Source organism: Chenopodium quinoa, unplaced genomic scaffold (genome assembly GCF_001683475.1).
Source record: "Chenopodium quinoa cultivar QQ74 unplaced genomic scaffold, ASM168347v1, whole genome shotgun sequence".
Taxonomy (NCBI): Eukaryota; Viridiplantae; Streptophyta; class Magnoliopsida; order Caryophyllales; family Amaranthaceae; genus Chenopodium; species Chenopodium quinoa.
In genome coordinates this window covers 400843-424787 of record NW_018743175.1, presented here as the reverse complement: position 1 = coordinate 424787, position 23945 = coordinate 400843, and the positions used below count along the sequence as shown (strand labels likewise).

General features: G+C 35.2%; 4 protein-coding genes across 4 annotated transcripts; 3 read left to right on the top strand and 1 right to left on the bottom strand.

Moving 5' to 3' along the window:
• Nucleotides 1-202: 202 nt before the first annotated feature.
• On the top strand, nt 203-2816 carry LOC110732277 (BTB/POZ domain-containing protein At3g05675-like). Its single transcript, XM_021912191.1, has 2 exons — nt 203-432; nt 1232-2816. The coding sequence occupies exon 2, from the start codon at nt 1271-1273 to the stop codon at nt 2582-2584; it is 1314 nt and encodes a 437-aa protein (XP_021767883.1). The 5' UTR covers nt 203-432; nt 1232-1270; the 3' UTR covers nt 2585-2816.
• Nucleotides 2817-3840: 1024 nt separating this feature from the next.
• On the top strand, nt 3841-7692 carry LOC110732278 (uncharacterized protein C119.09c-like). The gene is made up of 3 exons (XM_021912192.1): nt 3841-4322; nt 6116-6264; nt 7319-7692. The coding sequence occupies exons 1-3, from the start codon at nt 4146-4148 to the stop codon at nt 7455-7457; spliced, it is 465 nt and encodes a 154-aa protein (XP_021767884.1). The 5' UTR covers nt 3841-4145; the 3' UTR covers nt 7458-7692.
• A 1582-nt stretch (nt 7693-9274) lies between these two features.
• LOC110732796 lies at nt 9275-11512 on the bottom strand. Its single transcript, XM_021912802.1, has 4 exons — nt 11233-11512; nt 10151-10275; nt 9907-10096; nt 9275-9315 (listed from the first exon to the last, which is right to left on the bottom strand). Exons 1-4 carry the CDS (start codon nt 11510-11512, stop codon nt 9275-9277), a joined length of 636 nt encoding a protein of 211 aa, XP_021768494.1.
• A 4046-nt stretch (nt 11513-15558) lies between these two features.
• LOC110732276 (ORM1-like protein 2) lies at nt 15559-19236 on the top strand. Its single transcript, XM_021912190.1, has 3 exons — nt 15559-15987; nt 16900-17048; nt 18868-19236. Exons 1-3 carry the CDS (start codon nt 15796-15798, stop codon nt 19004-19006), a joined length of 480 nt encoding a protein of 159 aa, XP_021767882.1. The 5' UTR covers nt 15559-15795; the 3' UTR covers nt 19007-19236.
• The last annotated feature ends 4709 nt before the right edge of the window (nt 19237-23945 follow it).

The window sequence follows — 23945 nt, the reverse complement described above, 5'->3', positions numbered from 1 at the left end:
ATTTCAACGAAATTTTTGGGGGAAATACAATCCCTCCAAAAGTTGTACAGGTTTTCCCACTACTTTTCTTAGTGGTGGGCCAAACCTTTCTCTCTCCAAACACTTTAATCACATTCAATTAACCCCACTAATATTTGCCCCTTAACTTTTGCCTCGTGAACCGCGATTCCCCCTAAAGTTGCAAATAAAAATTAACGGAGGGAGTAGCAAAGTCTTGTTCTGTTAGACTTATTTTTCATTCAATTCAATCCGTCAAATTTTTTTTTAAGTTTAGTTTAGTTTAGTTTAGTTCGGTTCAATTTAACTGAAAAAGTTTCAAGCCTCACGACTCTCCTTCTAGTCTTTACACGTACTCTCTCTCTTCAGTACAGTAAAGACCGCTCTACCGCAACAGCCACCAGCAAAACCGCAAAATCGCCGCGCCATTTCTACGTTAGTACTTTCCTCTCTCTTCCATTGCATTATCATTTTTTCCAGATTTTTTAGAGCTTTTTTAATTTGTTAATTGAATACCATTTTTGTGAAATTTGGGTATGAACTCTGGAATTGTTTAGGAATTAGGGTTTGGCTGAATAAATAGTTGAGAATATTTTGGCGAATTTGTCATTTATTTACTCTGTCTGTTAATTCGTTCGATTGTTTGATTGTCTTATTAATTGACTTTTTGAATTTTGAACTTGTTTAGTAATCAATCAAATTGATATAATGGGTTCGATTGTTGGATTAATCTGCTTATGAATTAATTGATTGATATCGTGTTTGTGAATCAATTATGGTGGAGAAACTTGATATGTTAGAAGTAATGATTGCTGTTGAAAGGCTTGATAAACAATTGATCGCGTTATCTGTATTGTGAATTGTGTTTCTCATTGTTCCGAAGTTAATTTAATTAGGAATTGATGAATGATGTTCCTAAATCAATTTTATCAGCAAACTATGGACAAACAACAGAAAATAATGATGTTGAGATTCATAACTTATGGAGCATTTCCTCAGTACATTTTTGGGTTACACAATTTACATTACTTGAAAAGACAAAGACATGTAACACGTAGTATATCTTTTCTACTTTTGTTGCATCTCCATTACTGAAACCCTGGATCCCATTTCTGGTATAGTGAATTAGCAAGGGACTGAATATCATAACTGTAAATTTGACGCTACTTCTAGGCATTGATTTGCATGATTTATGTGGTTTTCTGATGTCAATGGCACTCGTACTTCATTTCAGCCGCACAAGTATGAGTCGTTTTGACTTTTCTCACAACATATGGATGAAGCTGCAGTAGAAAAGAGCTGTAAACCCAGAGATGATCATAATATCAAAGACATTGCCGTTTGCTTGAGAACTAGCGAGCAAGGAACCCAAAGATTATTCTTTTTTAAATCTCCCATCCTGAAAGAAAAGAGCAAATTTTTTGCTGATCAGCTCTTGTCCCCTACCTTTGGTTCTTGCATTGAAGTTCATTGCTCAGTTGCTGACTATGATCACTATGTTCATCTCTTGAGCCACCTTCACCTTCCTGCTAGCGCACTTGTTGACTCATGGAAAAGTGTGAATTCAGCCCTTGGCGTCCTCCAGGTTGCAGTGTCCCTACAATGTGAAGAAATTGCAAAAACATGTGTTGATTACTTAGAAGCTGTTCCCTGGGAAGATAAGGAAGAGGAGGAGATATTAAGAATTGTGCCGAAACTCGGTGATTTAGCCTTGCCTATTTTGGCCCGGCTAAAGCCTCTAGATCCAAATTCTACCAAAAATGTATTTCTTGCTGCAGTTCGATATGCCATGTCCATCTCTCCTCCTTGCCCTCCATTTGGAGATGAAATTAGGATTTCTGCTCAAGAGCAGATAGAGTATATGCTAGGGGAAGATGAAGAGACCCCACTAGTTACGGCTGATGATGAAGTAAGATCTGAGATAAGAAAGGGTCTTTCTCAGATGTTTATGATGTTCCAAAAGGAATTTTCATCACTCCTTTCACACTCTGACCTTTCCTTTGAAAATTCTGAGAATATTATATTGCACAATTTAAGCGGTCTTGAATGGTTATGTAATTTGCTTCCAAAGATAAACTTAATGGGAGATTTTGTCTTGAAGTGGGCTGATTTATCAAGCTGCATATTAGGCATGGCTGAACACCCAAAGTTGGAATCTGTCATGTGGAGTTTAAAGTTTAAGCTTATCGAGATTACTGCAAAGGTGTTGGATGCGGTGGGCTATGGCATTGTAATTTTGCCTTCTGAATGTAGGATGCAATTGTTGAAGACATGGCTTCCTTATATTCAGAAAATGAAGCCTGTTCTGGATTCTGTGGGCAATGACGAGACAGGCTTCCCTTACAAGATGGATGAAGACCTATGCCAGGGCATCCAGGGAGCTATTGTTTCGGTTATAGTAGCATTGCCATCAAATGACCAGGCCGATATACTGGGTGATTGGATGGAATCTGAGCAGTTAGGCTATCCTGACTTAACTGAAGCTTTTGAGATATGGTGTTACAGAACAAAGTCTTCTAAGAGAAGGTTAGTAGAGGGATTGGATAGAGTAAGTAATGACTCGACCAGCTCTGATTTATCTTCCTGATTATTCCTTTTGGCCCTAATGTGTCAGAAGAGTGTAATTTGATCATTTTCTACTCACGATCCAATTTCAGCACCATTGAGAATTGTAAATCAATGGATTCAAGTCGTGAGTATTTAACCTAACTTTTACATGCTTGACCTGGTTTTCTACTCCATTTATGCTTGCTGTTAGCTGTATTACTGTATATTGCGTTTTCATATATTGATTTAAGCCAATGGTGACGTGATGTAAATGTTTGATGCTTATCAGATTTATCTGGACCTATGTTTTTGTTTAGAAATATTCCATGCTTAAGCCTTAATATGGCTCAAGGTTTCTATTGAGATGACCAATTCATGGTTCACAAGCTATAGTAGAATTACTTTAACCATGAATGTGCAGAATTTGTCACAATGGTGACATATTTTGTACTTCTTATATAGTAACTAATTTGTATCTTACTGGTAGATCTATGAACTATGATACGATCCAACTCTTGATTTTTTCCATATAATTATGAATGAGAATGACCTTTCTTCAGAAGGTTTGTAGGGAGCCAGCCTTATTATTTATGAAGTCTTTGAACTGTCTTTGTACATCATTCAAATTAACAACCAAGAACAAAATCGCCTACAGCCCTACATCTCATGCTTTTTTGTCACTAGGCAATTTGATGGTTACAAACCATGAGAATTGAGAAGTATTTAGGTTTCATACTCTCATGTTGGGATGACCCGATAAGGTAGGCACACCACACGGTGCATGGTGCGCACATGTCCCAAACCAAGCTAACCAAATTATTGTGGCATATTGCGCATGGGGATGTCCTCCTTTAGCCCAAAGCTCAAAAGTGTTCTTCAAGTATGAAGTATTAAGCTATTAACATTTAAACTTCATATATAAACCAAGAAAAACTTTCTTGTTCTTACAGGGAATACACTCTTGAATTTTCTTAGTCAACTTTCTTGCTCATGCTGTCCTCCTCGTACAGTTGATTTCATCAAGACTACATTTTTATTATGTGATCAAATGTTTCAATTTGGGTGATGTGTACAATGGTTAGTTTAGAATACTTCTAATTCAAGTCATTGAATATAGTATGATACATCAATCAACATTACATCAATCAAATAATCTAATTTCAAATACAATTTGAGTTTAAAGTCGAATAATTCTCTTTGAATAATTGGATATATCATTGAATAATCTTCATTAAGGCTATTATAAAAGAGAATTTAGTTATTCTTCTAAATATCTAATCTTGTAGTCAAATAAAGTGCATTCCATTACACCCACATTAAGAAGTTAACAATCGGAAGTTTCCTGTCACCAACCCCTAATAGAAAACAATATTATTCCAAATCTTTCCCCCTTGATATTTTTAGATACCAAAAAATTCAATCTTTTTCTTGTCTTCTTTCCCAAATAGGCCATATTAACGCCTATTTCAATCTTATTTTTCAACCAAAATAATAGCAACATCAATTTTGCAAATCAATCGAAATTAATGACACCCACTATTACAGTGGATTAAGTTAATTTCATAAAAATCATAAGATTTCATTCTTTAGAATAGAAGAAAATGTATGTTACAAGAGAAGCAGCAAAAGAAATGAATAAGAATACAGAATGGGTAGATTATCCAGGTTTATGGAGTATTTACATTTTCATTCTCTTCTTTTCTTGGCTTCTTATTCTTTCTCTTCTCGGTTGTTCTCCTGGTTTGGCTTGGACCATTGTTCATCTTTCTCATTTCTTCGTAAGCTTCTTTTTCTCTCCTTTAATTTTTTTTTTTTGTTTTCTTGATTGTTTCGATTTATTATGATTTCTTGTTGGTATTGTGAAAGTTGTAATTTATTAATTTATTTATTTAAAGTCTGGATCTTTAGGGTTTACTGTAATTGATAATCACCCAATCATAGTACAAGTATAAGAATTTATTGGGTTTTGTTTCTTGTTAAATAAATCTGGACACTTTTAGCTCTGTTTTAAGAAATTTATGTTAGTGGGGTACTGGGAACTTCCTTTTTGGATATTTTCTCTTGATTAATATAGGAAGAAATCTATTCACTTTTATTGAGTCACCCATATAAAATAAGGCAGAAATTGGGTTTTGAGTCTTACTTTCTTTCTCAAGATTGCAATATTGTACTTTGAGATGAATCTACCAAGATCGCACATGATCGTGTTTTATATTAACTTCAATGATTATGTTTATATTAAATTTAAATTACCTAAGATGGTCAAAGTAGAGTGTGTTTGAATAGTCCACAAGTCAAAGTATTGCAATTATTAATAAGGAGAGGAAGTATTAATTCGGAGTTAAACTTTTGAGAAGTTATTAGTGTTGGTGGGTTACTGATACTGCTCTGTATGCAGTTGCTAGCATAGTAGCATATCTTCTGAAAATTTGATGTTAAAAAGGGTTTCTTAGGTACTTAACTAATTAAGCACGATCATTTTCTAATGATCTTCACTAATTAAGACAAGATATCGCAAGACTGGGAATCAAGCTATTGGTGTATGAGCAATAATAGCATTACTGCATTAAGGAAGGAATTTGTGTATTCATGGAGAAATATTACTTTTGAAGATAGTACTCTGTCTTTTGTTCTTTACATTGAGTCGAAAACCAATAGAATCTTTCTTTGGATAAGTGAATCGCTAGGCAGCATGTCCATTATGCCCCTGGGAAGACGGAGAGTAACTAATAATGGATATGTTATCGGTGATGAAGTGTATGTAGATGAATATCTAGTCTAAGTGAATGTAACTAAATGAATAAAATTGGTAAATCTTTTACTAAATCGAGAAATTCATTTTCTCATCAAGTAAGCTATATCATGAAGATGACTTGTATAAGGATTTTCATGATGAATATCAAAAGCATCATCAGTTGTTGTCTCAATGTCAATGAAGAATTGTTGATTTCATATGACTTCACTTATCATGATGAATTCCCAAGCTTGTAGATCAGCCTTGCAAAACCAAACATCTCAGGCTCAGGTTATGCTTTCTTTCAATTTTTGATAAAATCCCAAAAAAAAAAAAAAAAAAAAAAAAGAGGGGGTTGTGCTTCTGAATGGAAGTAATTCTTGAATACAAACCATAGCACACACATGGTTAACAAGATACTTGTATGTTCTAATGCAGTATTGTCATTCTCATGGTTGAGTCAATTTATTTGTCTCACTTTTTTCATATTGCTCTTCATATAGACTCAGTTGTCTAGTGCTGTATGTATGCTTACTCTGAAAAACGTATAATCTTCCATGGAGCATATTATTCATGTGACACCTCTGCTCATGTCTGCATGCTTTCTGGGAGGAATAGTGTAGAAGCTTTATGTAGTCGGCTTGTTATTTTAGGGCACTAGAATTGTTTGTTTTATGATGATTGCTAGCTAACATATTCATTTCCATCATGTTGGATGCTTTGGCTAATAGCATTTTTTTCCTTGCCATTTTTCCCCACTGTTATGTTTCCTACATATCTCATTATCTGTTGACCAAAAATTTGAGTAATGCATTCAACTTTTGCTCTTCTGCTCAGGTCACTTATCATTTCTTTCATTGGAAGAAAGGCACACCATTTGCTGAAGACCAGGGCATCTACAATGGATTGACCTGGTGGGAGCAGATTGAAAATGGCCAGCAACTTACCCGCAATAGGAAATTTTTCACTGTTGTCCCTGTGTTGTTGTGAGTATATAAGCCATCATAGTTACCTTAAGAATGTGTTTACTCTTTAATTAAGTGTTTGACTTGTTTTCTACGAAGTATTAATTTTCCATCTTACTCTAAGGCAGGAACAAAATGTTTACAACTTTGTTAGATGGGAGGCTCTGGCAGTTATCTGTTTATTATCTGGTTGTGACAGAATGCAGAAATTATGAAATCTGTGCCCCTGATTATCTGTAAATGTGGCATTATATGCTTTTTACCTGTTAGGTGCTGTATTATTTCCGTACTAGCAATATATGCCCCCTTTTAGTTAGATTTCGCTTCAGCCTGGACACTTTTCTTTGTGCATAATGTTGAAATGGGGGAGGATATTTGTCTTCTCTCTCTATCTCAGTCCTATTTTTGTAAGCAGAAAGTTTATCTTTAAGAGAAGTACTGGAAAACAGCATACGGCATGATTGACATGTGCTGATGTGCATAGAGCTATGTTTCGAACACTTTGCTTTTCTATGAAAATTTTGGTCCAAAATGAATAATCAATTGTCCATTACCATGTTAGAGCATCGGTTGTCTCATTATCAAACGCTGATACTCGAAGTGAGTTACAGTCTGATTCACGAAGGAAAACAGTCTAATTAACTGCCTCTGTCAAGTTACTCCAAATATCCCTGATGTGTAGCTTTAGATCCTAAGTGTTTGTGTTGTAATTCAAGGAATTTTACATGATTATTTTTGCTGATCTTTTTTTCAATCAAATGCTTGATGGCTTTGTCTGTCTTAACTGCTCTATATGTTGAATTGCTTCATGCTTGGTTTGTTTTGATGGTACCCGGTGACTCTTATTATGAATGAATTGCTTTCTGTGAACATTTTGGTGACGTGGACAAATGTTTGATTGTGCCACCATCCACCAATCACCATTGCCATCTGCCACACTGTGTTTATCACTTACCTGCTGTGTAACTAAAGAGACTGAAAATAGTTATATTTATAGTTGTCGGAAGTTATAACTATGAACTCTCTTTTGTACCCTATGCTTGTAGAAGAAAGTTCTTATGTCTGTATCTTGCAGGTACTTAATTGCATCTCACACCACAGACTATCAGAATCCAATGCTTTTCTTGAACACTCTTGCTGTTTTTGTGCTTGTGGTTGCCAAGTTCCCTCGTATGCATAGGGTGCGAATTTTTGGGATCAACGGTGAACATTGATTAAAAGTTCTCTAAGTATAAAATTCCAGTCTCAGCTGCTGTAAGCCTGTAACTCTGTAGGATCCTTGATTGTTATGCACATATAGATTGTTTTATAGTGGAAAGGTGTATTTTAAACAAAATTTTGGCGAAGTGTTTATATTTAATTCCATTAGTGGATGTTTGTATTAACATTCAGATTTTGTTTGCTGATTACATGAACTAATTTCTTGTGAAATACATACCTTTTTCAATTCATGTTGGCATAACAGATAGGTAAAGCAATAGCCAATTGCAGACGTTTTGCACATTACACAGTTGTGAGATTCAGCTTATTTTGGGCTTGCTTATGACCTATACATCTTTGACGTATGCACTTGTTAGGGGTGTATATGAGCCGAGTGGAACTTGAAGGCACAGCTAGTCAGCTACGCAAGCTTGAACTTCAGCTGGAAGCTAATTAAGCTTTGTGAGATGAAGCTCGGCTTGGTCATCAAAAGCTTGGTTTGATATCTCTCTCTTGAAAGTATCAATTTTTTAAGGAAAAATTAACAATAATAATCCCAACTTTGCCTCGTTCGTCCAAAATAATCCAAACTTTTGATTATTTTTTAATAATCTGAACTTTAATATCAATTTGCTTTCAATGGTTCCAACCGGTCATCCAACTTGTTATAATAAGTTATTTGACACGTATCAGGACGTAATTGATCAAAAAAAAAAAAAAAATTTAAAAAAAAATATAAAATTAAATAAAAGTCAATTAATTAACTTTAACCACCACCTCCCTTGCAGCTCCAGCCACCCTCCAACACCACACTCCCGCTGACGCCAGGGATCCCTACCCCATACCCACCTCCCCCGCGCCGGCTGACAACGGTGCCGCCCTTCCCCTTACCCCTTGTCGTCGTCCGTCACCCCAAAACCCCTATCTCCCCTCGAAATCCTTGAAAAAAAACCTCCCCTGTCGCAATAACCCCCGATTTCCACCTCGCCCATTCTCGAAACCCTAGCGAATAGGGATTCACTGCCTCCGTATTAAGAATTCTCTATGTCAACTGTCAAGGTTGTTAGGATTACAGTGGTTTCAATCAAGAAAACACTTAAAACAAAGTGTGGGAACAAATCCTAAAATATGATTACAATATAAATGTAAATATCAAATACAATTCAATGTATCACAATCAAGTATCAAATATATCTAAGAAATTACTGAAAATTACAAAGATTACACTAGTGTGAAGATGATCAAACTTGCCTTTCCTCCAAGCCGTTAACTCCAAGCATGAACATGAGAAAACCGGTGTCCCCGTAAGACAAGTACCTTAATACACTGTCAAAGGCGTGTAAACACTTTCCTAAATAGGTTTAATTCCCCCACACGGTGCTTGGTTAAACCGGAAATCCTCTTTGAGATACAATTGACAGCAAATTTCGTTCTTAGCACTAGAATCGAAAAACAATGAATAATTCACTAAGATTGATTAAATTTCAAGTGTTTTTCTCACAAAAGTTTGCAAGAAGTTTGAGAGAAAAATGTGGAGAATTACTCTTGGGAAGAAAGAAAACTGATATTATTATCAAAACTTTCCTTCGTTTCTTTTGAAATAAAAGAACGAAAATCGCAACCGCCAGAGGGCCGCGGGCGCGGCATCCAGGGCCGCGGGCGCGGACAGGGTGAAAATGGATTTCACCAACTTTCTGGAGATGCCGGGCCGCACCCTAGGAGAGGGGGCTATCCGGATCTTCACATACACTCTATATATTCCAACAATCTTCCCCCATATAGAGTGTATCAACTTTTAAACCTTCTCCACTACTATCAATTTAGCCACATCTTATGCATCAATGTCAATGTCCCTACGGATTGAATTAACACCTAGTACAACACACTTAACGATGATCATATCCCATGATTTCCATATGGATTGAATCACACGGATATATCCAACCATTCGAAGGTGAAGTACACATAAGATAAATCGAATTAATCATCACTTGACACTTTTAAACAGCCATGTGTCCATATCTTTCATAAGTTCATCAAAGTCTATATGTCCATCTAGACTTTTTGAAGCGGCTAAACTTCGAAAATCTATAGGTAGGTTCTCATATACGTTATGGTGCCCTTGTTATAAGACACTTTCATTTAGAGCTTCTTAACTCTAAATAGACGTTACCTTACACATCACAAGTAACATAGCAATATGGGTCATCAAATATTGCTAACAAACAACAAATATGTAATTCAACCACATTGAATCTAAGACTTGATGTTTCTTCAAGCGTTAGATTGGGTTTCACAAATTTGTGTTTTTGGACATAAACTCATTCCATTCATGTCTTGGCATTGCCTTCGTAAAGCAATCCGTCAAATTCAATTTTGTTGGAACATAGTCAAGACTTATGACCCCATCATTGATAAGCTCTTTCACTAGGCTATGCCTAAGTGAAATATGCCGATACTTACCATTGTACACTTGACTATAAGCCTTTATCAACTCCGAATTGGAATCACAATGGATTGCCACCGGTGGCATTGACTTTGGCAATAAAGGTAATTCTATCATGAGATTCCTCAACCACTCAGCTTCTTCACTAGCTGAAGCAAGAGCTATAAACTCCGCTGCCATAGTGGAATCCACAATGCAAGTTTGTTTCTTGGAAGACCATGAAATGACACCTCCCCCAAACATGAATACCCAACCACTTACAGAAGAGTCATCCTCTTTGTCAGTGATCCAACTAGCATCCGAAAATCCTTCTAAAACCGAAGGAAATCCACTATAAGTTAGACCATAATCTAACGTACTCTTAAGGTACCTCAAGACCCTCCGAACTGCAAACCAATGTTGTGCACCCGGGTTACTAGTAAATATACTAAGTTTTCTCACAACCAATGCAATATCAGGTCTTGTACTTGTCATGGCATACATCAAGGATCCAATTATCCTTGAATATTCCAATTGGGAAACCGTTTTCCCTGAATTCTTAACCAATTTAAGTATTTAACATTAGGTTCCATGGGGGTGTTCACGGGACACTTATCAAACATATTAAACCGTTTGATCATCTTCTCAATATAATGAGATTGACTTAAGATAAGTCTTCCATTGTCCCTAATAATCTTGATGCCCAAAATGACATCCGCCTCCCCCAAATCCTTCATCTGAAAAGATGAGGATAAGAATTCCTTGGTCAATTCTACTTGTTGTAGACTTGTACCAAAGATCATCAACATATAGACAAATGATGACACCATGACCTTTGTCATCAAATTTGCTATAAATACACTTATCAGCTTGATTCACTTTGAATCCAAAGGACAAAATCATGTCATCAAATTTTCGATGCCACTGTTTTGGTGCTTGTTTAAGTCCATACAATGACTTAACCAATTTGCACACCTTATCTTCTTGTCCTTCCAAAATAAACCCTTCGGGTTGTTTCATATACACTTATTCCTCTAGATCTCCATAAAGGAATGTCGTTTTGACATCCATTTGATGAATCACTAGATTATATACCGAAGCCATTGCAATCAATAACCTTATGGAGGTAATTCTTGCAACCGGTGCATAGGTATCGAAATAATTAACACAATACTTTTGCCTAAAGCCTTGGATCACCAATCTGACTTTAAATTTCACTATGGAGCCATCCGGTCTCTTTTTATTAGTGAAAATCCACTTGCAACCAAGAGGTTTGCAACTGGGAGGTAAATCCTCTATGACCCAAGTATTATTTCCCATGATGGAATCCATCTCATCATTTATAGCTTCCTTCCAAAATGCACTATCTTGGGAAGATATGGCCTCGCTATAAGTCTTTGGGTCACTATCCACATTGAAACAATATGGAGTAGTGGAACTAAGGACATCCCTAGACCCTTCAACTAAATATATTATGAAGTCATCTAGAGGATTCCTAATTTTCCTTTCCCTAGAACTTCTCCTCACTTGAAGAGTTTCAACATTCTCATTATCAAATGTACTTTCATGAGTTTCAAGTTGATCATTCAACTCTACTATCTCCCTATCATTGGCACTGGTCTGTAGATCTTTCGGTCTACTCATTGATGAAAATCGATTTTCATCAAAAATTGCATCTCTTGACTCAATAACCGTATGAATCGATATATAGTCATTTTATTCTATTACATAGAACCTATAGGTTTTGTTATGCTCAGCATAACCTATAAATATGCAATACAAGCCCCTTTCACCGAGCTTTCTTTTCTTGTTTCCAGGCATTCTCACGATTGCCCTACAACCCCAAACCTTGAGATACTTCAAGTTTGGTTTTCTTTTGTACCAAAGTTCATAAGGAGTAGATTCTTTTCCCTTAGTGGGAACCCGGTTAAGAATGTGACAAGCTTTCAACATTGTTTCACCCTAGAACCCTTCACTCAAACCAGAGTAAGATAACATGGAATTAACCATTTCTTCAAAAGTTCTGTTTTTCCTTTCAACTACACCATTTGATTGTGGTGCATAACCTGCTGTAGTCTCATGAATTATACCCAAAGATTGGAAATAAGTTGGATCATAATATTCCCCTCCCTTATCAGTTCTATTTCTCTTAATTAATGATTCTACTTGCAGTTCTACTTCTCTTTTATAAACATCAAACTTTGTTAAAGCTTCATCTTTGGAATGCAAAAGATACTCATAACAGAACCTAGAAAAATCATCTATAAAAGTAATCATGTATCTTTTGTTCCCCAAAGAAGGAGTACTATGAAAATCACACAAGTCACTATGGATCAGTTCTAAAATATTAGAACTTCTCTCAACTCTCTTAAAAGGAGTTCTAGTGATCTTGTTCAACATGCAAGTAGAACATTTATTAGGAGAAATATCACAAGAAGGAATCAATTCTTGCTTTGACATGAAAAACATTTTATTGTAATTCACATGTCCTAACCTTGAATGCCATAAATCAAACAAATTCAAATCAACTTGATTAACATTGTCAACAACATTCAAACACATATCATCCATAACACAACTCTCTCTCAATGAGAGTTTAAACAAATCATTATCCAAATAACAACAACCTATGAATGTTACACCCCTAGTAATTATGCATCTATTAGCTTCAAATACAAGCTTATAGCCAAGACTATTCAGGGTAGGCCCGAATACAAGATCCCTACTAATTTCTGGAGCATACAAAACATTCCTAAGAATAATTGCAGTCCCCGAACTAAACACAAGCTCAACTTGTCCTCTTTCAAGAACCTTGATGGTAGAGTTGTTCCCCATGTAGAGGTCTTCTCCATCAACAACCTTTTGAAAGGTTTAGAACCAGTGTTTACTCTTGCACACATGCCTTGAAGCCCCCGAATCAATCCACCATGAGTCATCATCCTGCACCATAAATATGTAAGGATCCGTTGCATTTAAATCCAAACCGGAATTAAATTCAACCTCATGAATTGGATTACCTTTGGTGGGTGGGTCCTTGCTATCAGTAGCACAACCCTCCTTGGCTTTCTCCATCCTTTTCTTGAAAGAAAAGCAGTCTTTCTTGCGGTGACCAACTTTACCGCATTCCTAACAAACAAATTTGTTATTATTTCCTTGCTTTTTGGACTTTCCTTTTGAAGAATTATTATTCTTCCTCTTTCCACTAGTAGATGCACTAGTTCCCCCTTCATCTACCATGTTCACGGTAGATGTGCTAGGATTTCCATCCTTAGCTCCTTCCATGGCACGAATCCCTTCTTCAATTTGAAGATGGGTGGCCAAACATTCTTCCATGGCATGAATCCTCCTTCTTATGTTTCTAGTCATGCTTAACATTCTTCCAACTAGGGGGTAACTTATCAATAATACTAGAAACAACAAACAACTCACTCATGGCTATTCTATGTTGTTCCAAGCTACCATAGATACGTTACAATTCATGAAATTGGTCCATTATGGACCGACCATCAACAAATTTAAAATTATTAAAATTGCTAACTAAAAATTTCTTACTTGAAGCGTCTTCCGCCATATACTTGCTTTCTAAGGACTCCTAAATCTCCTTAGCCGACTCAATATTTTGATTATACATCAAATAAATCATCCTTCATACCATTCAAGGTATGACCACGACAAATAAAATCATCGTTGTCCCATTTCGATGTTTCCCGAATGTTCTCCAAGGTCTCATTCTCATGTTCACCCGGCCTTGGAGTACTTATCACATAGGCAACATTTAGAGATGTAAGAAGAAAATTCATTTTCTTCTTCCACCTTCTAAATTCAACACCATCAAACTTCTTGAGTTTGACAAAATTTGTTGTTAATTCTTTCACACTAGACATACTTGATAAATTTTAAATTAAACCTCTTTAGATTGTTAGGATTATAGTGGTTTGAATCAAGAAAACACTTAAAACAAAGTGTGGGAACAAATCTTAAAATATGATTACAATATAAATGTAAATATCAAATACAATTCAATGTATCACAATCAAGTATTAAATATATCTAAGAAATTACTGAAAATTACAAAGATTACACTAGTGTGAAGATGATCAAACTTGCCTTTCCTCCAAGCCGTTAACTCCAAGCATGAACATGAGAAAACCGGTGTCCCGTAAGACAAGTACCTTAATACACTGTCAAAGGCGTGTAAACACTTTCCTAAATAGGTTTAATTCCCCCACACGGTGTTTGGTTAAACCGGAAATCCTCTTTGAGATACAATTGACAGTAAATTTCGTTCTTAGCACTAGAATCGAAAAACAATGAATAATTCACTAAGATTGATTAAATTTCAAGTGTTTTTCTCACAAAAGTTTGCAAGAAGTTTGAGAGAAAAATGTGGAGAATTACTCTTGGGAAGAAAGAAAACTGATATTATTATCAAAACTTTCCTTCGTTTCTTTTGAAATAAAAGAACGAAAATCGCAACCGCTAGAGGACCGCGGGCGTGGGTGCCTGGGCCGCGGGCGCGGGCAGGGTGAAAATGGATTTCACCCAACTTTCTGGAGATGCCGGGCCGCATCCTGGGCTCTCCTCAAACCCGCGGGTGTGGCTATCTGGCTCTCCACATACACTCTCTATATTCCAACAAAGGTGACTATTTTACAGTTCCCTCACAACATAAATTTTTTTATCGAAATTTTAAACATTGCATAAATACGCAAATTGCTATTAAAAAAATACAATATAATGCACACAACCCTATGACATTAGCGCCAATTGCTATAATTCTCTCTAAAGAGCTAGCCATTTCGCGCACATCACACACGTTGGACCCACTAGTAAGGTAAAAAGGGAGTCATCTAAGGGGAGGAGATAAAGGGAAATCTCCCTAAAATCCCCCATGAAATTTGATCGATAGAATAGAGGGATCTGAAAATGGAAACGATGTCACTACTCCAAGTTGTTTGTTGTAGCCCTTGTAGTATTGAACTAGATCCCACAAATGGACTTGTGTCTCTTCCAACCGATTTCCTTCAACATTAAGAAATTCGTATGATTTTTCGCAAAATGCATGGCTTCTACTAATAATACTTGTAATTTCTTATGATTGTTGTGGTTGCACGTGTTAGCCTGTTAGGTGAGCATGGCCTACTCTAGTTGCAACGCTCAAAAGTAAAGCTATGTGTGTTCAGTTTGGAGTTACTATAGTGTAAATTGGCTCTCAATCACCAAGTTTTTCAATTTAGCTTGGAGTTCTAGTGTTCTACCTATTTACTTTTTCTATGAAAGCATATATATGAGAACGGGTTGTGCTCCGACAAGCATCTCAATCGCTCTATACCATGAAGAAAGCGAACATAGTTCATATATTCACTTAAATCAATTCAAAATAAATATAGCTTCAAAAACAAAGAGATTTTCGATTTATTCTAGACAATTCCATAATGAAGTAACAAAATTAAGGCAACAAAATTTGTCAAATCTCATCTATTTACAAATCTTTTTATCTTCATGCTCCAGTCTTAAACTTATTTTCTTTAACCCCTGTCTTATCGTTAATTTTACGAAGTAGTATACTACGACTACCTTTAGTTATACGCACCTCTACTTTATTCCATACTCCGTATTTGACAAATCGGGTTGATAACCGACACCAAAACTATTTGGAGTAGACTATACATTCTTATACGGCTACACCGTGTGGACTTTGAAGTTAATTGCACAATTTCACTTCAATTCTTATTTTAAGCACAGTTTGTTGAGCACCTGAGCCAATCCACAATAAATATACTTGTATAATTGTATTTTCGTACAAGATTAATCTTACCCTAAACTTAGAAATCAAAATCTTCTTATATCCTTTACTTGATATATATAGTTTACACAATTCTGCCAAAAAAAAAAAAAAAAAAACCCAGAAAAATTGCAGAAGAAAAATGGAGAAGAAATTGATGTATGTGAGAGCAGAAGCATCGAAAGAAGTGAATAAGAATACAGAGTGGATGACATATCCAGGTGTATGGACTACCTACATTCTCATTCTCTTCTTCTCATGGCTTCTTGCTCTCTCTCTCCTTGGTTGTTCTGCTGGCATGGCTTGGACCATTGTTCATCTTTCTCATTTCCTCGTAAGTTTCTCTCTCCTCCCATTATTTTTTTAGGGTTTAATTTAACCCCCTTTTCCCGATTTCCTTGATTGAATTTTTGTTTGTTTTTTCTGGATTTGGATCTCTGTTTTCTGGGTCTCTGATTAATCAAGGATTAATGGGTATATTTGGTTGTATTTGATGATAAAGAAAAGAGGCGCAAAATTGGGATTTTGGTTGTTTGAATGTATGGGAATTAGGGAAGATTTGTGTATTTATGTGGAAGACATAGTTTTAGAATGGTATAAACCCTAAAAAAATTCTGCCTCGGGGAAGTAGATTGGCTTAATGTTGTTTGATGAAGGATGGGTTATGAATGATTATGGTCGCTTGGTGAGATTATGTGGGATTCAATTTGCTGAGTAAACAAAACCCAAGAAATCTAATTACTTGATCTGAAAATTGTATATTGGTCAAGTAAACTGTGCCATAAAGGTGACTGATTAACTGAAATTCGCGGGTTTTGGTGATCGCGGTGTCATGGCAATTGCTGATTTATTTTGACTTTGGTTATCATGATCAGATTGCCTTGCAAGTTCAATTATCCTGAGGTTCATGAGCCTGACTAATCATGTGTTCAATTGCTCTTTATTTAAACTCAACTCAACTACCGACAGTTATACTGAATTCTGCCATTGCTTATATCTCTTCTGTGCCTCCTCTGGCTCGTGTCTTCTTGATTTCTGGGATTACTATTAGATGCATTTGTAGTTTCATAGTTTTTTAGGGAATTATACTGTTTGCTCTATGCTGTTTGATTTTTGTTCAGTTGCAATGCAAAGAGTGTCTGGATATTTGAATGGCAATAAACTAGGTTGGTTGGTAGAAAAAAAAAATCTACATATCTCTCGACCATGTTATAGTAATGCATTCCACTTTTGCTCTTTCACTCAGGTCACTTATCACTGCTTTCATTGGAAGAAAGGCACACCATTTTCTGATGATCAAGGTATCTACAATGGGTTGACTTGGTGGGAGCAGATTGAAAATGGCCAGCAGCTTACTCGGAATAGGAAATTTCTCACCGTTATTCCTGTGGTATTGTGAGTATCTTTATAATCATATAAACTCTAAATGTCAGATATATAGAACGGACATGTGTAATGAGAAATGAGTCTATCCCAAGTGTTCGCCTTGTTTGTTTTGTATGTTGTATTCCTGTGCTAGGGGTGAAGCCAAGTGATTTACTTTTTAGGGGGCCGGGGGAGGGGTTGGTGCTGGAGCTCAAAAGGGTAGTGTTCAGCTGTTAGCCATTTAGAGAAGAAAATACAAGGTTGAGGAGGCTTGAACATGCGTCTTTTGGGTAGTTTAGGATATGATTGATATTCAAGCAACCATTATGCCAGACCCAGTTTGCAATCTCAAGCTGATATTTTATATATGTATTACAGAAACTCGCAGGGAGTCCCCTGTTAATCCCTTCCGTATATTTGTCCTTGCTCTGTGCACAATCAACTTTTCCACCTTACTAAGAGGCAGGACCGCAGGAACAAATGTTTTTCAACTTTACAGTATCTGCTGCTTATCTGGTTGTGACTGAAGGCAGATATCTGGCAAATGCTAAGCCTTTGTCAGGTGTGGTAGCATTGGTTGCCCCCTCTTAGTCATTCGATTCACCTAGAGTCACAGTTCTCCTAGTTGCACTTATTTGGTGCAGCAGGATGGTTTTATTTCAATCTCCTAGTGATTGTACTTGTAAGCAGAGACTCCCACAATATATTATTTATACAACACAATTACTCATACCAAAATACTCATGGTTGATCCACCTTTAAAAGTTTAGGCTGGTGTCGTACTGGAGTAGAAAATAAGTCCTAATTGAGATTTTAACAAGTTATGGTACGGACTTGGCTGTCATATGAATATTTTGCATGTTTGGGGTCCTAAATGAAGTGTCAAGTCTCCAGTTCTCCATCCCATGTTGGAGTATCAAGTGCTTGACACAGATTCTTGAGGTGAACTACTGAGTTGGATTATCCAAGCAACATATAAAGGTCAATTAACTTCAAGTGTGTAACGGTTTGGGCAGTGTAATCCGAGAAACATTTTTTTTAGTTATCTATTCATCAGCTCTAAGATTGAGGATTCGTTTGACTTTGTCTGTCGTGTATGATATGAAGCCTATAGTTTGTTTCTTTAAAAGTGATATAGTAAATTCTTTTGTGCTTGGTAGTTTTGATGGCTACAGATAATATTAAGCTGTCACACCATTATGATTTGATAGATTTTTGTGAACATTTTGTTGACGGATGCAATTGTTTGGTTATCTCACCATTTGCCATCTGACTCAGTGACTAACAGCAAGTTTTTCTTTCCTCTAGTTTGAGCTAGAGGGTTTGGTGGTTTTAATATGTCATTTATATGTTGCTTGGTAATGGAACACTGTAGTTGTTAGAAGTTACTACTGTTTTTTTTTTTTTTTTTTTGAACGGAGAAGTTACTACTGTTGAACTATTGCTTATGTGTGAAATTAGTTGTCAATTTGTCATACATATTGCCCAGCCTCTCACATTCAAGGATATGGTGTGATTTATAAAAAGTAACTTTTTTTTTTTTTTTTTTTATAAGATTATAAAAAGTAACCTTTAATACAAGGTGTTATTTCTATCCTTCTTCCATCTCTTAATTAAAGTAATCGTATGTTAGAAAATCTAATCAGAGTAATTTGAAGGATATGCTTAGTATTAGAATATCCATTTATCATTCATTACTAATTACAGCACAAGTGACAGCCTTTTCCACCTTTTCCAGATATTTTATCATAGTACTTCATACTTGTATTTGTTGATTCCAAAGGGGTATCTCTTGAGTAACTTTGCTTGTAGAACAAAGTATTTACCACGGATGTCTATTTTCTCACAGGTACTTGATTGCATCGCACACAACCGACTATCAGAACCCAATGCTTTTCTTCAACACTCTTGCAGTTTTTGTGCTTGTGGTTGCCAAGTTCCCTCATATGCACAGGGTTCGTATATTTGGAATTAATGGAGAAAACTAATCAAAGATTCTCTGTTTAAACACTTCCATAGTCTGCTATTGTATGATTCTTAATTGTTTTGCATATAATGGTGTCATTTTTATAATGGAAAGGGTGCATATCCAAAATTTTGGCTAAGTGGTCAATGGCAATATAAATGTCTAGCGCAGCTTTTACGCTTTCTGGACGGCCTTTGTCTGATTGCATGAACTTGTTCCTCATGAAATAAACATGTTTGTCTATTTATGTCAGCATCAAAGGATAGAATAGGTGAAGCAATATCCATATGTAAATGTGTTTTCCCTTGTCACAGGCGATCCGCAAATTTAGCTTTTGATTATTTTAGGCTTGACAATGTCCTTTGTTGTATGGAAGTTAGGGTGTAAAAGGGCCATACTAGAACTCGAATATGCACCACGTCAGAAAGCTTGAACTTGAGCTAGAAAGCTGGTTGTGCTTCAAGACTCAGGAGCTTACCAGCTGATCTAAAATAGAAACGAACCTGTCCCATAAAATTAAAGTCATAAGTTGAGAGTTGCTCATCCTCTTTTATCGACCATAATACAGTACTATTAATTTAATAGACAGATATAAAAGGTGCACTGAACATTTTTCCATTAGAGAAGAGGATTGATCTTTCGTTATTTTCAGAGCTTTGAAATTAAAAAATGATGAATCTAATTATAGGATCATATGAGAAGTCTTTTTATGGTGAGATTAAATCTTACAATTATTGTTTTCCTTTATTTTTTGTCAATGTCCTCCATCTTCTTCTTATTTCTGGACATTCTTGATTCTTGTGATCGATTAATTTCATCAACCACTAAAAAATGAAAAACAATGCAAGCTTGAAGAAAAACCGAGGAATTAACGACACTAACAATGATCCAATCTCACTCGTTAATAAATCTCTTACCTCGATTTCTCACTCGTCAAATTTTCCCCAAGTTATTTCCTCCTAAAACTCGAACCCTATCCAGATTCATAAATTAATCGTATTATTTTCTCTGCAATGATCGAGAATGGTGTAATTTGGTGGCGATATTGCCGTATTTGTCGTAATTCGTATTCAATTTACAGTAGGAACAATGGTGGATATCGTCAATGGAGAATGTGGGCATGAGGGATTTTATTTTAAATGTGTATCAAATTGCTTCTTATGGTGTTCATTGTTTTTATAATACCAATGTGCCTATGGTGTATCGTTAATGTATTTTTAACGTGTTTCCAATGTATTTGTATTGTGTTTCCAATGTATTTGGGAATCTATATGAAAGCTTAACTTCCCCATTATCTACCCATTAGATCAGTCTTTCTTTAGTGATCTAGCTAAGCGTTTCTTAAGCTAAAGGGTTGTTTGACAATCGGCTGTTAGCTTGTTTGACTAGCTGCAAGTATTAGCTGTATAAATTGACTTTTTAAGTTAGTTGTTTAAGCCAGCTGTTTACAAAAGTATTTGGTAAAATAATTTATGGCTGTTAGCTGTTTATTAGTGATAAAGTGGACCAATAAGCCAATAGAAAAAGCTACTCCTATTAGCTTTTGGCTTTTGGCGGAAAAGTCAGCTTAAAAGCCAACAAAAAAGCCACCTACCAAACATATTTTTTGGCTATTTGATCAATTAAAAAGTCAAAAGTTAGGCAAAAAGCGAATTGCCAAACAGCAAACACCCCCTAAGTATGGACATACACACTTTAATGTTTTACGGTGATTATTATGTATGTATTCAAGTTTGTCTCTATACATAATTTTCCATTTAATACCGGTATAAACTGTAAAAAAAAAAAAAAAAAAAAAAAAAAAAAAAAACCTATGGTATAAACATAAAATTCATATAAATAACAATTAGTTTCTCCATTCCATAATGATGCTATAGGTTTTTCTATAGGCTACATCGATGTTTAAAAAAATAAAAAATCTTGTTGTGAATCTTTGGCTCTTAGGTCCCAAAATTATTCCCCATCTATTATCATAAGATAATTTTAATGTCCGATGTATCCTCATACATCCCTTTCACGGAACAACTACAATCTTATTTAAGGGGAGTAATCATGTAGATCAATTTTTTTGACTGTAAGGCCATGTTCACTTCACTTTTAAAAAATAATATTAAGTAAAAATAATTTTAGTTCAGTAAAAATAATTTCAATTTAGTGAAAAATAAGTTCAGTTCAGTAAAATTCAGTAACTTTAAAGAAGAATTATAATAGAAAATCAGTAAAAATAATTTCAGTTCAACAAAAATAATTTCAGATCAGCAAATTAATTTCAGTTCAGTTAAAATAATTTAAGTTCAGCAAAAATAATTTCAGTTCAGTAAAAATAATTTCAGTTTAGCAAAAATAAGGTGAAGTGGACTGAGCCTAAGAAAGATAATTGGTACTCGTATAAGGTTTATGACAAAAACATTGAACAACTAAAATGGATTTTTTTTTTTTTTTTTTTTTTTTTTTTTTTTTTTTTTGGTGAGGACAACTGAAATGGATTTAACAATATATACCATTCCCTCTAATCCATTTCATTCTTCCCATATGTAAAGTTTTCGGGTGACAAAAATAGTGAAAAAGGAAAGAACAAAGAAGATTAGAGGAATAGTGAATTAGTGGAGTAAAATATAAATCAATAAAAATAAGTTTTAATCAGTAAAAATCAATTACAAATTTACAATCAATTAAGTTCGTGTTGTTTAAATCATACTCGGTATTATCAAGTTCGCATCAATAATTATATACGAATCAATTGAGTGTAGGGGGACCTAATATTAATTGATAGAAAGCCAAATATCTTTACAAAATCTTATCGCCCTATCCCCGTAGTTCCAAAGCTGAAAGCATCAGCGTAGACTGTTGAGCATATAAAGCATAAGGAATCCAACTTCATTGATATGTAAAATCACAGCTTTTTCCACTTTGATTATTTTGTCTCACTTTACCTATCATTACTAATATTTATATTGACTAATTATCTTACAAAAATATATATTTTTTTCTATACGTGATTAATTGTCAAATATTATCGATCTTCAAATGTTATAATCAAATACTTTATTATAAAATATATAAACATAAACCCACTTGATACATATAGTATCATACTTCGTATGAGCATTAATTTTCACTTAATATAATTAAGTCAAAGTCTAATGTATAGATTAATAGATGATTATATAAAGTCGTAAAGAGTGTTTGCCCTTTGGTAGTTACAAAGAGTAAAAATTAGCAGAAAGGTGCAATTTAGAAATTAATATAATGTTACAATGAGTTCTAGAACGATTATTGACAAACCACCTTTTATCTTGTATCATAACTTTTCCTTGATTTCGTTTTAACTAAAGTTCAATTATACGAGACATACTTAAGTATTCTTCATTGGAATTAATCCTAGTTCTCTTCATTGACACCCAAACTAAAGTCTATGATCTCTTAATCATTCCCTCGATTGGCTGACTCTCTTAATAATAGAGCTGATGGATAGAGTTTTATTAAGTCTTTAACAAGTTCAATTGTTCAAATGTGTGCAATCTTATCCCTTAGAAAGGTCAAGCATCTTTTTTACTAATCTATAAGATGTATTCTAAAGGACTTTATTCCGACCAATTATATGAAATATTTCTAACCCTATGGGTTATATACAGTTCCCGCTCATTGATCTTTTCTATCAACCTATCGTGGTATCTCGTAGCTTCTTCAAAAAGGTAAAAAGGAGACAATTATCGACTTAAAAAAGACCTACTTCATCTAGCTACCAGGTAGAGATGTCAAATAATTCTCGATCTGACCCGAACCCGGCCTAGTATTTGAATTAACGCCTCTAAGTATCAGGTCGGCTTTCAGCATTGTGCGTGGTGGTTATCATGGTGTATGAGTGGTCATGGACTGATGGGTTTGGAAATGACTATTTTGCCCTTATCCTAGGATTTGTTAAATTATCCTCTATTCCCAAGTCCCGAACTACTTCCTTAGTCTTTATTTGTTTGCCTCATATTCAATTTTGAGTTTTCCCTAAAAATTTGTCTTAAGTAAGGCCCTGTTCTTTTGAGCTGCTCTGCTCTGTTAAAATATGCTCTACTCTGCTAAAATATGCTCTACTCTGCTTGCCCAAAAGCTAAAAAAAACAAGGCCTAACATGCATATTCGTAACATTTACCACAATTGTACACTCACTCACACAGGTGAAAAAGACAAAGACATTCCCATTCATTTGCAAAATTTTCGATTAACAATTCTTGTAATTACCCGTAATATGGAGTATTACATATTACACATTTTACATATAGGGCAAATAAAGAGTGATGGAGAGAGTAGTTCTGAATGCTAGAAAAATTAATGTTGATTCCCAATACAACAAACCAAAATCAGCCTTCTGGCCATTCTCTCTATTATTTTTTTTTAGTACGTACGACTCATAGGACGATAGGAGACTAGAGTGCTAAACTTGAAATGTACGTACTAGAAACATTTGTCTCCATTTGATCAAACAGATATTCGACCTTAGGTCATAAAACCTCTAAAAAAACAACCATTTTTCAGAAAATAGCTAAACACATACAATAAAATTGCATGTTGAAGCTGTCTTTATTACCAGAAATACAAATATTCTTGTTATCAGATAATCATATAATCCTCCATATATAATTTGTAAACAAAAAATCCTGGAAAATGAAAATGAAAATGCAATGCAGTGGAAATGACAAGACAAACCCAAGGAGTAAGAAACAAGAAAAAGCAACTCCCCATGAATTCATCATCATCATGAGGTGGGGAACTGCATATCATGTTGCATGCCCCTCTCTCTCTCTCTCTCCACAATTTCCCACTTGTTACGCGCAACATTAACTGGTGGATAACAGCAAACAAATACACACTTTCTACATTAATACCCACAGGACAGTAAGGGACGGTCTTTCCTACTAACTCGAGTCAGATTGACCTATATAAGGATTTAAGAAACCTATTTGATG

Coding starts and splice junctions, on each gene's coding strand:
- LOC110732277 (XM_021912191.1), top strand. CDS start 1,271: ATGGATGAAGCTGCAGTAGAAAAGAGCTGTAAACCCAGAGATGATCAT.
- LOC110732278 (XM_021912192.1), top strand. CDS start 4,146: ATGTATGTTACAAGAGAAGCAGCAAAAGAAATGAATAAGAATACAGAA. Junction 4,323..6,115: donor TTCATCTTTCTCATTTCTTC/GTAAGCTTCTTT, acceptor TCTTCTGCTCAG/GTCACTTATCATTTCTTTCA. Junction 6,265..7,318: donor ACTGTTGTCCCTGTGTTGTT/GTGAGTATATAA, acceptor TGTATCTTGCAG/GTACTTAATTGCATCTCACA.
- LOC110732796 (XM_021912802.1), bottom strand. CDS start 11,512: ATGAGTAGACCGAAAGATCTACAGACCAGTGCCAATGATAGGGAGATA. Junction 10,276..11,232: donor GGCCATATCTTCCCAAGATA/GTGCATTTTGGA, acceptor ATTGGTTTGCAG/TTCGGAGGGTCTTGAGGTAC. Junction 10,097..10,150: donor ACAAAGAGGATGACTCTTCT/GTAAGTGGTTGG, acceptor TGGTCTTCCAAG/AAACAAACTTGCATTGTGGA.
- LOC110732276 (XM_021912190.1), top strand. CDS start 15,796: ATGGAGAAGAAATTGATGTATGTGAGAGCAGAAGCATCGAAAGAAGTG. Junction 15,988..16,899: donor TTCATCTTTCTCATTTCCTC/GTAAGTTTCTCT, acceptor TCTTTCACTCAG/GTCACTTATCACTGCTTTCA. Junction 17,049..18,867: donor ACCGTTATTCCTGTGGTATT/GTGAGTATCTTT, acceptor ATTTTCTCACAG/GTACTTGATTGCATCGCACA.